A 13013-nucleotide genomic window follows, 5' to 3' on the forward strand; every position below is an offset into this window, starting at 1 on the left:
GTACTGTTTGTGTTTTTCAGGTAGAAAATTATAAAATAGGTAAATTTTAAGTCCATTGTTTGTAACATAAAGCAAAGACCTCTGTCTTTCTGAAACTCTTGCAAGAGAGTGCAAAAAATGACTTGGGATAAGAATAACTGAAAATGTGGTTCATCTTCCTGCTGCTCTGAATTTCTCACTGCTTTGAGTAAGCTCAAAAACTTCTACAACTAGATAACCTCATGACCAACTGAACCAGGTGAATCATTGCTCTGAAAAAAAGTTGCACAAGTGGCATATCTAATTTCATTTTTGCCTGTTCAGTTCCCCCACTTTTTTTCACAGAATGAGTAACTTTTCCACTATGAGTAAACTATCCTGTTAGAATACAGTTGGGAAAAGCATTCTGTCTCAGTCTGACTTCAAGTTTGCACTAATTTTTAGTTTTTCAGATTCGGGTTTACTTCTTACCGACACAGTAACCGCTCATGCTATATCCTGCTACAAGAGTCAAAGTTTGGATACCCCCTCAGTTTCCTCAGTCACTGCGGAACAGACTCATTAGCACGTACTATATGTGATCAGCTGTTTGCTCCTATTGCATTTCAAGTTTGGAGTAAAATCAGAACATGACCTAAGATATTTCCATAATTATTTTCTTGTATCACCTCTAATTCCTGTTCTTCAGTATTAAAACTGTCATGGCCAATGTGCATGACATACATCATCCGTCCATGAGTGGAATGCTAAATATCCTGTTACAATTCCTGTGGGATGTATACTCCTTAGTGTGGATTTCAGAGGCCCTTTACAAGAAATATCTAGAAGTCTGATACCATGAAAAGGTTTCTGAATTTGCGGATTGCAACAGACACTTGGTTTAAGGAGTGGGCAAAGTAAATGGCTCTCTCTCTGTCTTACTAAGAAGTACACAGTGGTAAGGAAGCAAATTGCAAATGTAAGATTTATTGTTTACCAGCAGTAGCTCTTGGCAAGAGGAATGAATCTATTTACAATAACAAATTAAAGGAGCTGTACTGGGTCAGACTCAACTTATAACCAGTTTTCGGCAGCTGTCAGTAGCAGGCACCTAAAGAAGAATGGACAATAAGAACATGATAAACACAATTAAAACTCCCCCCATACAACCACCAGGCTAAAATAATTCCTTTTGTTCAGAGGCCCATGATGTGTTTTTTATGCATATTTTTCGAATTGCTTTTTAACCCATGTAGATTTTCAATATCCTGCAACACCTCCATTTACTGTATTGTGAAGCAGAGAATAAGATTTCCCTCCTGTCTTCTTCATGCACGTAATGATTTTATAGCTTTCTTCAGTAATTACCTCTCTCGGCTGAGGAACCTAGAGTATTGAAACACGCCTTATATAAACACAATCCCTACTTGCCCTTCTCTGTGTCTTTTCTAATACATCTTTTTAGAAGTTAGGCGACAAGAAGCACACAGATTAGAAACACAGATTACTCAAACTGCATGTGCCCATGGACACAGTGGACAGTGATGCTTTCTGCTTGCTTTGTTAATCCTGAGAATTCCTAGCATCTGTTTACACTGTCAACTGAGCATTGAGTAACATTTTCATGGACCTACTGTAACTCTCTTTTATTGAGGAACTAAGGATTTAATAGGCAGGAAATTGGGTAGAAAACAGCCTAAAGCTGCGCGTGGTAACCCACAGAGTCCGTTTCTTCCATACGCCTGCAGGACAATATCTTCAAAAGTTGCCTGTTAGCAGGCATCTTCCACATAGTACTGCAGCAAAAAGCACAGAACCTTGCAGAAGGAAAGTGTAATTGTAAGGGAAAACTTCTCTGTAGCAAGAGATTACAGTGAGGGTGCTGGGAGCACGGCAGATTGTGCTGGTGACAAGGCGTTGCTTACGTTTCAACACATTACAGAGATACCAAAGGAAGGAAGATCTTGGGATGTGGGGTCTGAAAATCTGGATAAAGTCATCATATTGTAGATGTTTCCATGAATATGACAGATGAGCAAGGAAAAGTCTCCTTGCAGCGAAACCCCATGAGTAGGAGCAGACCTGTGGTCCTCTGAGGAAATGACCAGCACACTTCCAGTCACAGAGGCGCATAGATCCATCACTGAGAGAAGGACATAAGACAGAAACACAATTTGTAATGTTTGTGGCAATATAAAGTGAAACTTTAACTGTGCTGCCCTCTTCTGTGTACTAGATAACAAAAAAAGAATGAGGATTTTTTGATCTATCTTTTCCTACACAGAGAACATTAGTTTTGTGTCCAAATGTGCATTTATAATGCTTAGAATTGCTGCACCTTAAATAAGGCTCTTGGTGGGGAATGGTGGTGACCAGAATTAAAGCATAGCTGCCTTTTTGCTTTAGGTGATAAAGTCTGATCTTGTTTCCCTTGTGGGGAAAACGCCATTTCCCTTTCATTTCAACAAATGAAAGCTTGAAGCGGGGACAAAAACTCACAGTCACAAGGGAGACTTATGAATTTGAATTAGAAAGGGTTTATACTTCTTTATAACCCAGTGCAGAATTTATGGTGTCTTTTCCTGTGGTGAATGATGTCATGGAATTGTTCATGTAAAGTGTGTAGGAACTCAGATGTAAGAGATGTTATCATCTGTTCCAGGAGAAACTCAGAATTTGTCCAGTTGGAATGCCCTGAGTTTGGCAAATTCCACATTTGCATCATAGCAGTAATAGGCATCTCTGTTTCTTTTTAATGTCTCATTTCCTGCTTCACCTCTGCTGCTATACAAGATATTCTGATGAAGAACTCCAAAATTCTTATTGTAGAATTATACTGGAATCAAATAATCTTTCTTATTTTCACTTTAAATTGTCAAAGTTCTTTCTGATCTTATTCTTGAGAATGTAATAATAATTATGATAATTATAATATGCTTCATTATCTACCACTTTCTCTCCAAAAAATATAAAACCATCAGGATCATATGGTAAAACACAGAGAGCAAGCACAAGCATAGACTGAGGTAATAGAATGGTATGAAGTGTGTACCTTATATGAAGAAGGTTGTAGACAGTAGACTTGAAAAATATTATTTTATGAAAGCAACTGCAGATCTTAATTTCAAAGCCAGCCCTAACTAGAAAAAACTGAATCAAAACTCCAGTGCTATAAGTCTCTCAGTCCTAAAGATAAAACTGCAAAATCTTGACGCATATGAAGGACATTCTACACCCAAACCAGTTACAGTGAAGCAGGTAAGAAATAACTTGATTTCCCCCTTCATCTTATTCCTCCCACAAGCAGCTTCCCCACATCTAGTGAATACCAGTGTACTGAAATATTCAGCGAGGCAGTGGCATGCTGAGCTGCTGATCATGTTGGGGAAGTGCCAGGGAATTATTGCTCAGCTCTCAATCTCTGCATGTCTTGTGCTTGAGGGCAGAGTTCCCTGTCAGAGTTTTCTTTGACAGGCACATTATAATGTAAATCTTTGGGCCTTTGGCATTTTAAGTGGACTTTCTTAATTTTCCAAATCATCTAAGATACTTATATTCAAAGAAGGACTCGGCGATCATCCCATTCTCTGGTGGTAACAAAATTCAGCAAATTGGTTGCATTTCGTGGCATTTTTCCCTGTTTACAGTTTTGGAAGTGAGATCAGAATCAGGCCTTGACAGTCTTTTCCCTTCTCTACACTTACTCACAGCAGTAATTAACATGAACCAGGCAAACGCTTCCTTGGCATCAGACTCTCACGTCAAAAGCATCAAGTCTGTGATTTCACTGCCTGCTCATGCACCCAGGGCTGTGGGGGGAAATGGTCTTTATTCAACAATGAATGTCAGAAAGAATATGATGAATAAGGTAAATTGCTTTTCTGCAAAGGCTTGCTCTTTTCACACTCACCCCTTTCTTTCATAATCTTTACCAAAGAAAGGGTTATATATTTGCATTACTCCTCTGCTCAAGCACATCAGCACCACCAGAATCATTCAGATGAATCTACAGCCTTCTAAGGTAGCAGCAGCATGTAGCTAGGCAACAAAAAAGAATATAGTATTTTTCAGGAAGGAGGACTTTTCTAGATGATCTCATACAGATGCAGTGCTTTTTTTGCCTTATAAGAAGAAAACGGTTCATTGGAGAAATGAGTCTGTCATCCTGTCACCATCAAGTCATACAGATATATAGGTTTCCCTTGATTAGCTGTGAAAGAAAATAACAGTGCATTGTATACTGTTCCTATTTATTTCTCTCTATCTGTTACATATTTGTAAGTTTTTTTACTAAAACCCACAAATGATTTTATGGCAGATTTCGTTAACCATCATCCTAATTAAAATGGAATGCTTCAATAATTACCAAGTCAGCTGAAATAAATTGTATCTCAGTTCAGCTGAAACCGTGTCAGTTTTAAAAAAGAGATTTTATGAGTGGAAAAAACATCCTGTTGTATGTACAGTCCATCACTATGTGTAGGGACAGAGCTGTTGTGAATGGTGAACACTGATTTTATGCGTGTGAAGGGATCTGGTTAAGTGCAAGCCAAGAAACTGGTGTGATCTAGCAGGTACAGTGTAGGCACCGATGCCTTGGTGCCCCAGATGATGGTGATGAACCCAGCAAACAGAGGATGACAGAGGTGCCAGGCCAGCTTCTGGGCTTTGGGGGGACTCTTTCCAGCCTCAAGAGGCAGCAGGAGCTCTGAGACACTGGATGAATATATCCGGGTTTGTGCTGGCCAGGTCTCGGGACAGCCACTGACCTGTGTGAAATTGTAGCACCATCTGCCAGGGTGCCGTTATCAGCCCCTGGGCCACACCGGGATTCACGATCTCAGCTCACGGTTTCAGCTGTCCCGTTTTCCATTTCTCCTATATTCCCTTTTCTACATCTCACTAATTTGACAATTTGTCTGTACATGCAAAAACGTATTTAACTTGCAGAGCTTTCAAATTTTGTTTCCCAGTCTGGGTGCAGCATGGCAGCCTGTGTGGCTGGGATGGACTGTGCATGGCACTGGCAGGAGAGCTGGGGGCGCCAGGGAAGGTATCTGTCCTGGAGCACGGCAGTCTCTCTCAAGTGTGTGTTTGTGAGAGCACATGCTCTGTGCGTTGCAGTTTCTGTGGCAAGTATTTTTTCCGGTACAGACCTGAATGTACCTAATCGGAGACATTACATCACAGTCTTGGCAGCTTTCATGTATGTATTTCTTCTCTTTGGCCTGTTATTTTATTTGTGTATTCCAGAGCCTGTTCTGTGGGATGGCTTCCATTCTTCCCAGCTGGACCAAGGCACGATTCATGCCACGTTGTCTCTTTCATCTTGTCATTCTTCATGGCAAAGCAGGAATTGCCCGGTTAGGCATGCAAGCCAAAAAAAGGCACAATTTATTTGTAGTCAGTGGAAGGCTCAAGCAACTTTTAAGAGGATGAAGACTGGATCACAGTAAAATGTCAGAGGAAGGTACACCATCTTCATAACATTCATAGCAAGGTTCCTGCAGTTTTAAGGATTAGTAGAATATGTTGCAAGTCCTAAACTAGTATGATACATTAACTGATGTGTATAAAATTAGCACTAAGCTATAGTGTTTATTTATTCAGCCATAAAATGCAGAAAACTATTAATTATATGACTTGGTAACTGCATAAGTACATCTCCTGTGGAGTTAAGTGCTTAGACTACAGATGAACTGAAATGTGTACATGCAAATGGCATATGCATTTAAAGTAAGGCAGTTATGATTGAGGTTAAAGCTGATACAATGTTTACTTTTTGTTTGAAAAAATAAATTAACTCTCAATTGTTTTACTAGGAATGACCCAATATTCTCCTTACCAACAAAAATAAATGTGACAAGATATCATCACTTCTATGCTAAAAATATAATCCAGAGTATAACTTCAAGTAAAGCTCTAAGTTTACAGGATCAGACCGAGAATGGTGAGTTTGAAGGGGAAGGCGAAGAAACTGTTTAAATAATGGCTCCTGTTTCAAGCTCCTAGTCAATTTTGTCATTAGTAAGAATCATTAATAAAGTAGAATTTGGTGGGCTGTTTACATTATGATGTTTCAAAAACCAATGTCTAAAATGCATTGTTGTGAAAATAAGTCAGTACCAATTTGAAGAGAAACAATTTATGTGACTCATTCCTAATCATTGTTTTCTGTCTACCTCAAAAGTAACTGTGTTTTTAAAAAAGTTGGCTGCAGTGTTGAAGTTTTTTTTCTGATTTTCAGTAATAAAACTAGTTTTATTCTATTAAAACTGTTAGGAAAAAAACTTGGAATCTATTGGCATTTATTGTTTTTCTCTGCAAGCATTTCAGACTACATGGATGATTTATTTGTCACTTTGCAGGGGAAATTGTATTTGAATATTGAAGTATTTGAGTATTGAAGTATTGCTGCTTACACTTAGAAGTATTGAAGTATTGCTGCTTAGATACCTTCATAATCCTTAGACAGAGCATGTGCCAGTTCTTCCATTAGCAAAAGTGTAGAGAAATCGAGCTGCCAGGCATCCTGGGGGTTAAGCAAGCTCGTGACAATCTACTGAGGTTATTTTGGTCAAAGCCATGTGTGACACATCTGATGGGAACCCAGATAAAACTAATTTGGGTAGATTAGGGGGAAAAAAGTGCTATGATAAACCATCATCTCAAAGTTACATCAAAGTAATGGGGAGGATCATGTCCAGCAGAGAGAGTTTGGCAGTGATAACTTGCCAGTTGCTTGGGTCTTCCTGCTTAGCTCAGCGTGGACACGGCTGCTGCCCACGCTCTTTGGCCACTGCACTTATGATCTGGCAAGGTATGCATCTCCCTTTGTCAACTTAAAGCATTAGTGTTACGTAGATACTTGTCCTCCTGATCCTCCTGTCTCCTCCTGCTGTTTGTGACTTATCTGCAGTGGGACAGCAAAGGCTTTGTTGTTACCTGCAGCAGCGCAAGGACAGTAATAAGATGGGCTGTGTAACAGCCCAGCAAGAGAGGGTGGAGGGGGGCCACACTGTGGCCATGCCTTAGCTACAGGCCCCACATGGGAATCTCCCCTTCAGGCAACCAGCTTGTAGGGAACAAGGACACCAGAGGGGTGGGAGATGTCTAGCATACATAATGGGAGCTCACTTATTTCCCCTGCAGTTTGGAGGACAAAGCCTCCAGCACTGTAGAAGCTACCTGTTCTCCATGTTGCCACAGACTGAGGCTGGAGGCATCCCCCAGCTAGTGGCAGCACAGTGAGGTGGTGTACACCCCAGCCATTTCCTTCTTTCTCTTCCTGTGCCTCCCCAAAGCTCCCAGGCAGCAGCTGCTTCCCATTCCCATCTTATATTTGTTCCACAGACTTGCTGGAAATTAACTTCTGCCCTGTTCTTTCTCCTTAGTCCTGCGCTGGGAGCTGAGCTAATGGCAGGAACCAGAGACTGTTTTAACTTCCGTACTGAAGAGGACAGCCTTGGCATCTGAAGCTTGCGTGTGCTGCAACAAGATGCTGAAAAGCAACAAAACCGATGAGACAACTGGCAAGTTACTCAGCAACCATGATGAGTGTGTGGAATGAGCTGGGAGAGCAGGGTTTCCAACCATCCAGCCAACCAGGATGTTTTTATCACTGCAGACAGGGCTGCTCCTTTGATTCACAAAGGGAAGTTAAGCAATGGAGATAACCTGCCGCAGGATGTAAAAGCTCTTTACAGGTAGGACATGAAAGAAGAAATGTATGAATTGATAATAAGAAATACATAAGAAGGTTACAGAATATGATAGCATGTCTTCTGCAACTACTGAAGTGTGTCGAACAAAATGAGGGCTCTCTGTTATGTGTACATTTTGTAAAAATATTGTGTATTTTTAGCATTTTGTGGAATTAAAAAAGTTTTATGTGCTTTCTGTTAAATGTTGCTGGCAAATGGTTGTGAGACATACCAGCAGACGTAAACACTCAGGTAACAGCCTCAACTTCCCCTGGTTTTATTCTCTTTGCTGATACTTACCTTTCCATAGTAACATTTGAAAGATTTTGCTATAAACTTTTCTTTGATTAGGGAAAAAAATTGACTCTGCCACTTGTTCAGTCTGTATTTATGCCAAACAGTGCATTTTGTAAAGGAAGGGAAAGTGGTATAGTTGTCTGCATGACAGGCTAAAGGGAAATGTTTTTAACAGCTATAAAAAAACCCCATTGTAAAACATGTCATTTATAAATCAAAGCTCCAGAGGGAGATCTTTGTCAAAGCACTTTATTGACGTAAACACATCAATCTTAAGCATGGCCAGAAGACTGAAATAACTTTTTTTAACTAACAGTTCCCAGTGTGTGGTACACATCACTCCACCCAAGGAGCACAAGAAATACTGCCATTGAAGTGTGAAGTTCTTCCATGGACAGTTCAGTTGCATCTTTGGATACAAAACTGCTGAGCTGCTTCCCTGCCACTCATTAAATTGGAGGATGAACAGTTTTCAAAAGTTTCAGATTGCTGGTACTAGGCAGCAATGACAGTATGGGACCAGCTGGGAAGAAGTCCGCTTCCTCCCAGGGAGCAGGACTGTGTGGGCTGGCCCAAGTACGTGCAGCGTGGTGGAGCCCAAGATGCACCGTGTTGGTCTGCGGGCTCAAACACACAGCAGGTTACTCTAGTGCACAACACAGCCAGTTGTCTTAGGGAGCTCCTCTTGCAGTGTTTGCAGATTGAGAGTAGTGAATGCCATTCAGCCACCCCTGGAAGGCTCTGCCCAGAGCCTAGGAATGTGAAACAGATGTCTGCTTCTGGCATTTTTCCTGGACTTGAATGAGGCTGTTTGTATTCAACACAGCTGCTCTAAAGGGTCATAGCTTCTGACGGAATGTGTCCTATTACAAAGCATTTCAGAGGCTAAATTTAGGGGTAGCTTTTCGGAAAAACAGAAGTCTGAAAAGAAATATTTGTAACAAATTAATGTTTTCTTCTCCCACTGTATTGCCATACAGCAGGAGCCAGGTAACGATCATTAAAACCAGGGAACGGAAGATTTTTGGTAGAACTGGTGGTACGTTATCATTCAGCAAGTATCCAAGCTGAGGGAGCCTGTACAGGAGGACCTGTGATCTTCAGCAAAGCAACTGTGGTTTGTCCTTACTTTTGTTTCTATCATCTCATAAATATAACATCCATATCACTTAAAGAAACATGCCAGATCTAAAGCAATAGAATTCTCCATTCCTAAGTAGCGTAAGTCAGACCTTTTCTTTGATATCCCACAATAAAGTCCCTTTACTGAAAAGTCATCCCCCAACTATATACTATAAATTTAAACAATCTAACCACATACTGTTGCTTCTCTGAAAAGGTAAATGATGCAAAGTGCACCCCCAGGGTTACTGTGTACAATGTGCTTCATGAGGCAAATGCCAACATCCCAATAAATTATTTAACACTATTCTTATGTAGTGGTGAAAGCCAAGCAGAGAGATTCAACAAAGCATGATTTACTGATTCCTTCTCTATTTGGAGTGCAGGTTGAAGCAATCTGTTGGCAGCTTAATCATCCTTCTGTTTTCCCCCGGCACATATTTGTATTCCTTTCTTCCCCAAAATCTGGGACGGCAAAATTCATTTTCTATTTAAAAAAAAACAAACAGAAAACAAAATCTAACCAACCAAGCATGTTGCCTATGAGCTGCCTGCATGCATTGCCACAGTTGAAGTTTCATTTGTGGTGCAAACATTGGCAATGTCAGAACTAATCAGTTCAGTGATTCAGCAAGAGAGGCAGAGAGGAAAGATAGCATTAACAGCTGGGTCATTCTGCTCCTTTCCCAATATTAATACTACATAAGTATTGTCTTTATTTACAGTTTCATTTATACATCCGAGCAAGCACTGATCATTCAAAGAATGCTAAGCCAAATAAGCAGATTAAGGCTGCTGTGGAGTTGGCTTTCTGTAGAAGCCCTGTGCAAACTGGGTGCCTCATTTCTGAAACGGGAAGATTTGGATTTGTTTCTGTTCTATTTTGCTCTGTGACTTTAGGCATCACATTTGGATCACCACTGCCTCAGTTTCCTCAGCTGCTCAAGACAGACTAGACTGGACTACTAGGCTGTGGTTTACATAGTGTTGATAAGCTTCACCATTATTAAAATAGTGCCTGAGACCCTCCAAGAAAAAAATACTACTGAAATATAAAGCATTACCATCAAACAGGTGAGCACAATCTACTTTTTTAAAAGTGTATTAGTTACTCTCTAGATAACTGATGATGATGACAGTAACATTGCATGTGTGCAGGCACCAAAATACCCGATAGGATTTCTTTAGCAGGTTGTTATTTTTCCATGTGGTCCACGATTAGAAACATCTTTTACAAAAGTTCAAATTAATTCTGGAATTGTATCTTAATGAATTTTTCTATTGTCAATTTCTGCCAAAGACAATAGTTTAGTAAATGCCACATTTCCTGGACCAGAAGCATAGGCTAGGTATTATTATTAAATCTCAATACGTTTAAAGCAAAACTTGCAATTTAGCTGTCAAACTTTGCCAGGACAGTCTTTCAGCAGAGGGTAACTGGACTGTTTGTACTGAAAACTATGAATGACTCTCTCCTATATTGCGGCAGGTGCATGAAAAAAAACCCTACCTCAAAGATACTGTATTTCCTACCACAAGTAATGAGTAATTAAAAATAAATCATGTTTTATACAGGTCTAAAGAGCCATCCATACTTGGCTAATCCAAGTTAATATAATAAAAACCAGGCAGATGATTTAGAAGTGATTACACTTATTGCTAAAATGTTACAACTTTGCACACATGAACTTATACAATTTTTGATGTCTGAAACTAAAATTATATTAGCAGTCCAAAACAGTCATATGAATGTAAGGATTTTAACTGCCAGTTAGCTTGGCGTACTTGTAAAGTCCAGTGTACAAAATCCACTTCTAAAATGCAGTTTATAACTAATACTGGATAGTGAGAAACGAGTTAAAAACAGGTTGAAACAAATCTTTTCAAATAAAAATCCTACCTATGCAATGATTAATCAAATTTAAAAGTCAGTTTTCATTATATTTTTGTAGCTGCCTGTAAGCTAATTTCCCACATACTATTTTTTGTAGGAGTAATGAAACATTTCTTTAAGAAAATCCAAGTGATTTTATTTTGCTCATATGTATAGTGTAACACTAGCGTCACCACTTATATACAAAATTAGTTTAACATAGCAGAACACCAACGATTTCCTCATTGGGCAATTACGATCGAGCAGACAAACACTGATTCACCACTTCCAGCAAGTGAGAGTTTTCCAAAGCAGCTGCTACACGTTCTTTATCAGCAAGCTGTTTATTAACTGAGCAGAAAAAAAACACCACAAGAAACCAGTCAAAACATTGGTATACAAGGTCTTTTTAAAAAGCATTTTACATTGAGACATATAATCACACTGTTGCTATGGTACTCAGGTAGACTAGTAAACCTGCAGATGCTAAGTACACTGCAGAGTTGCAGTCTAAAGTCAAAGCTACCATGTTATCACAAGTTAAACCAGCAAGCTGTTTATGATTCAGCAGCAGGGAGCTACACACGTGTAGGTCTAACACAAGAAGAAATTTCCCCCCAGCCTCTCCCATTTTCTGAGTCCTCCATAACCCAGGCAAATCAGTGACTAGTCAAGATCACAGGTTGCCTGAGGAGATGTTTAAAGTACGGTACAGGACATATCTAAGTGTCATTATTACACATTCCTGATCTGTAACATCCCCCAGAAGCTGATGCATGTGAAGTCCCAGATACTAAACAGCTGCTCTGCAGGTGTGGCAGTGTCTCTCCTCTCTAATTTTCAAAATTAAAAAAAATAAAAGATGACCACACGAGAGCACTAAAAACCTTACCTGCATGCTCAGAGGCATGTGTTCCTGGTGTTATATGAACATCCAGCTTAAAAAGCATCACAAAAGAAAAAGGGGACAAGTCAACAAAACATTGGAAGCTCAGGTTCAAACTATTTAATAATAAAAATAAGACAATAACAAAAAGAGGGGGAAAAAGGACATTCTTGCCAGTTACCGTATCTAGCAGAATAAAATGAAGTCTAAAATCACAGAATATTCTACATTCCTATCTGCTTAAGCCTCCTTCAGACAGGGGGATGAGGCACCAACCTCTCCTCCTCCTGTGCCGTAGAGCACTGCAGGTAGCTTCCCTCCATAACCCCACTCACCCTCGACATGACTGTCGCAGAACCATAATTCTGCATCAATATTTTAGTCCACGACCCCCTCTGGTTCCTGGAGTGTTTCCCTCACCCATACTATGAAAAAAGCTCTAGTTATTTTTCACTGTAAGTTAGTTAGCTTTTTTTTCTTTGCCCTTTTTTTTTTTTCTTTTCAAACACAATTTGCTTTCCAGAGCAATGTGATTACTCACCTTAAATCTCTCAGGCAGAGATCTGATCAATTTTACTTTTATGGAGAGGCCGATTAACGTCGCCATACTGCAGTGAGGAATGGTGGGCGTAAACTCCACTGCCACCGTGCTTTCTGCGTCATTCACCTGTTGAAAACCGAACACTTTTATGTACAAAACTCACTGGCTTTACCCCAAGCTAGCTGGAGGCATTTTATGTGAAATGCAACCTGAAGCTGTATGCGCTTATCGTTTTCTTCACTGCCATGTTAAAATACTATGTGTAGCTGCAGCAGACCGCTATAATAAACCTCTTTTAATGTTAGAAAAAAATAATTAAGTTAATCAGACGGCAGAGGCAGCACGGCCCTGCAGCACAGCACGCATTTTACCGGTCGGCAGTGCTGACCGCAGCCCCGGGAGGCCCGGTCGGGACCGCCGCGCCAGCGGGACGGTAAGCACATCTTAGCGGGGATCTCACTTTCACTCGCACTTGCTCGACGACATTCAGCTCCTCCAGGGTGAGGGGGTGCTCGGGGTCGTTAATGGAGCGAATGAGATGTGCCGGGTTAAGGAAAGCGGAGCGGAGCTGCACCCCCCTGCCCTGCTTTGCGCCGCCGCCCCAGCGGCCTCGGCCCGCCCGCCCTCGGCCCG

At 40.5% G+C, this 13013-nt stretch overlaps 2 protein-coding genes across 2 annotated transcripts in view; both read right to left on the minus strand.

The window, feature by feature from the left end:
- RRAD (Ras-related associated with diabetes) overlaps positions 1 to 469 on the minus strand; it is a 9989-nt gene extending 9520 nt beyond the window's left edge. Inside the window, exon 1 of the mRNA XM_009320312.1 lies at positions 451 to 469. Within this exon, the coding sequence (XP_009318587.1) occupies positions 451 to 469 (19 nt within the window). The remainder of the gene's footprint in view (positions 1 to 450) is intronic.
- A 10623-nt stretch (positions 470 to 11092) lies between these two features.
- FAM96B (family with sequence similarity 96, member B) lies at positions 11093 to 12954 on the minus strand (the record flags this gene model as incomplete). The annotated part of the gene is made up of 4 exons (XM_009320313.1): positions 11093 to 11304; positions 11846 to 11891; positions 12381 to 12506; positions 12841 to 12954. Coding segments are annotated over 4 exons (384 nt in total), but the record flags the coding sequence as incomplete, so codon positions are not given.
- Positions 12955 to 13013: the final 59 nt, after the last annotated feature.

The sequence above is a fragment of the Pygoscelis adeliae genome, unplaced genomic scaffold, assembly GCF_000699105.1.
Source record: "Pygoscelis adeliae isolate BGI_AS28 unplaced genomic scaffold, ASM69910v1 Scaffold62, whole genome shotgun sequence".
NCBI lineage: Eukaryota > Metazoa > Chordata > Aves > Sphenisciformes > Spheniscidae > Pygoscelis > Pygoscelis adeliae.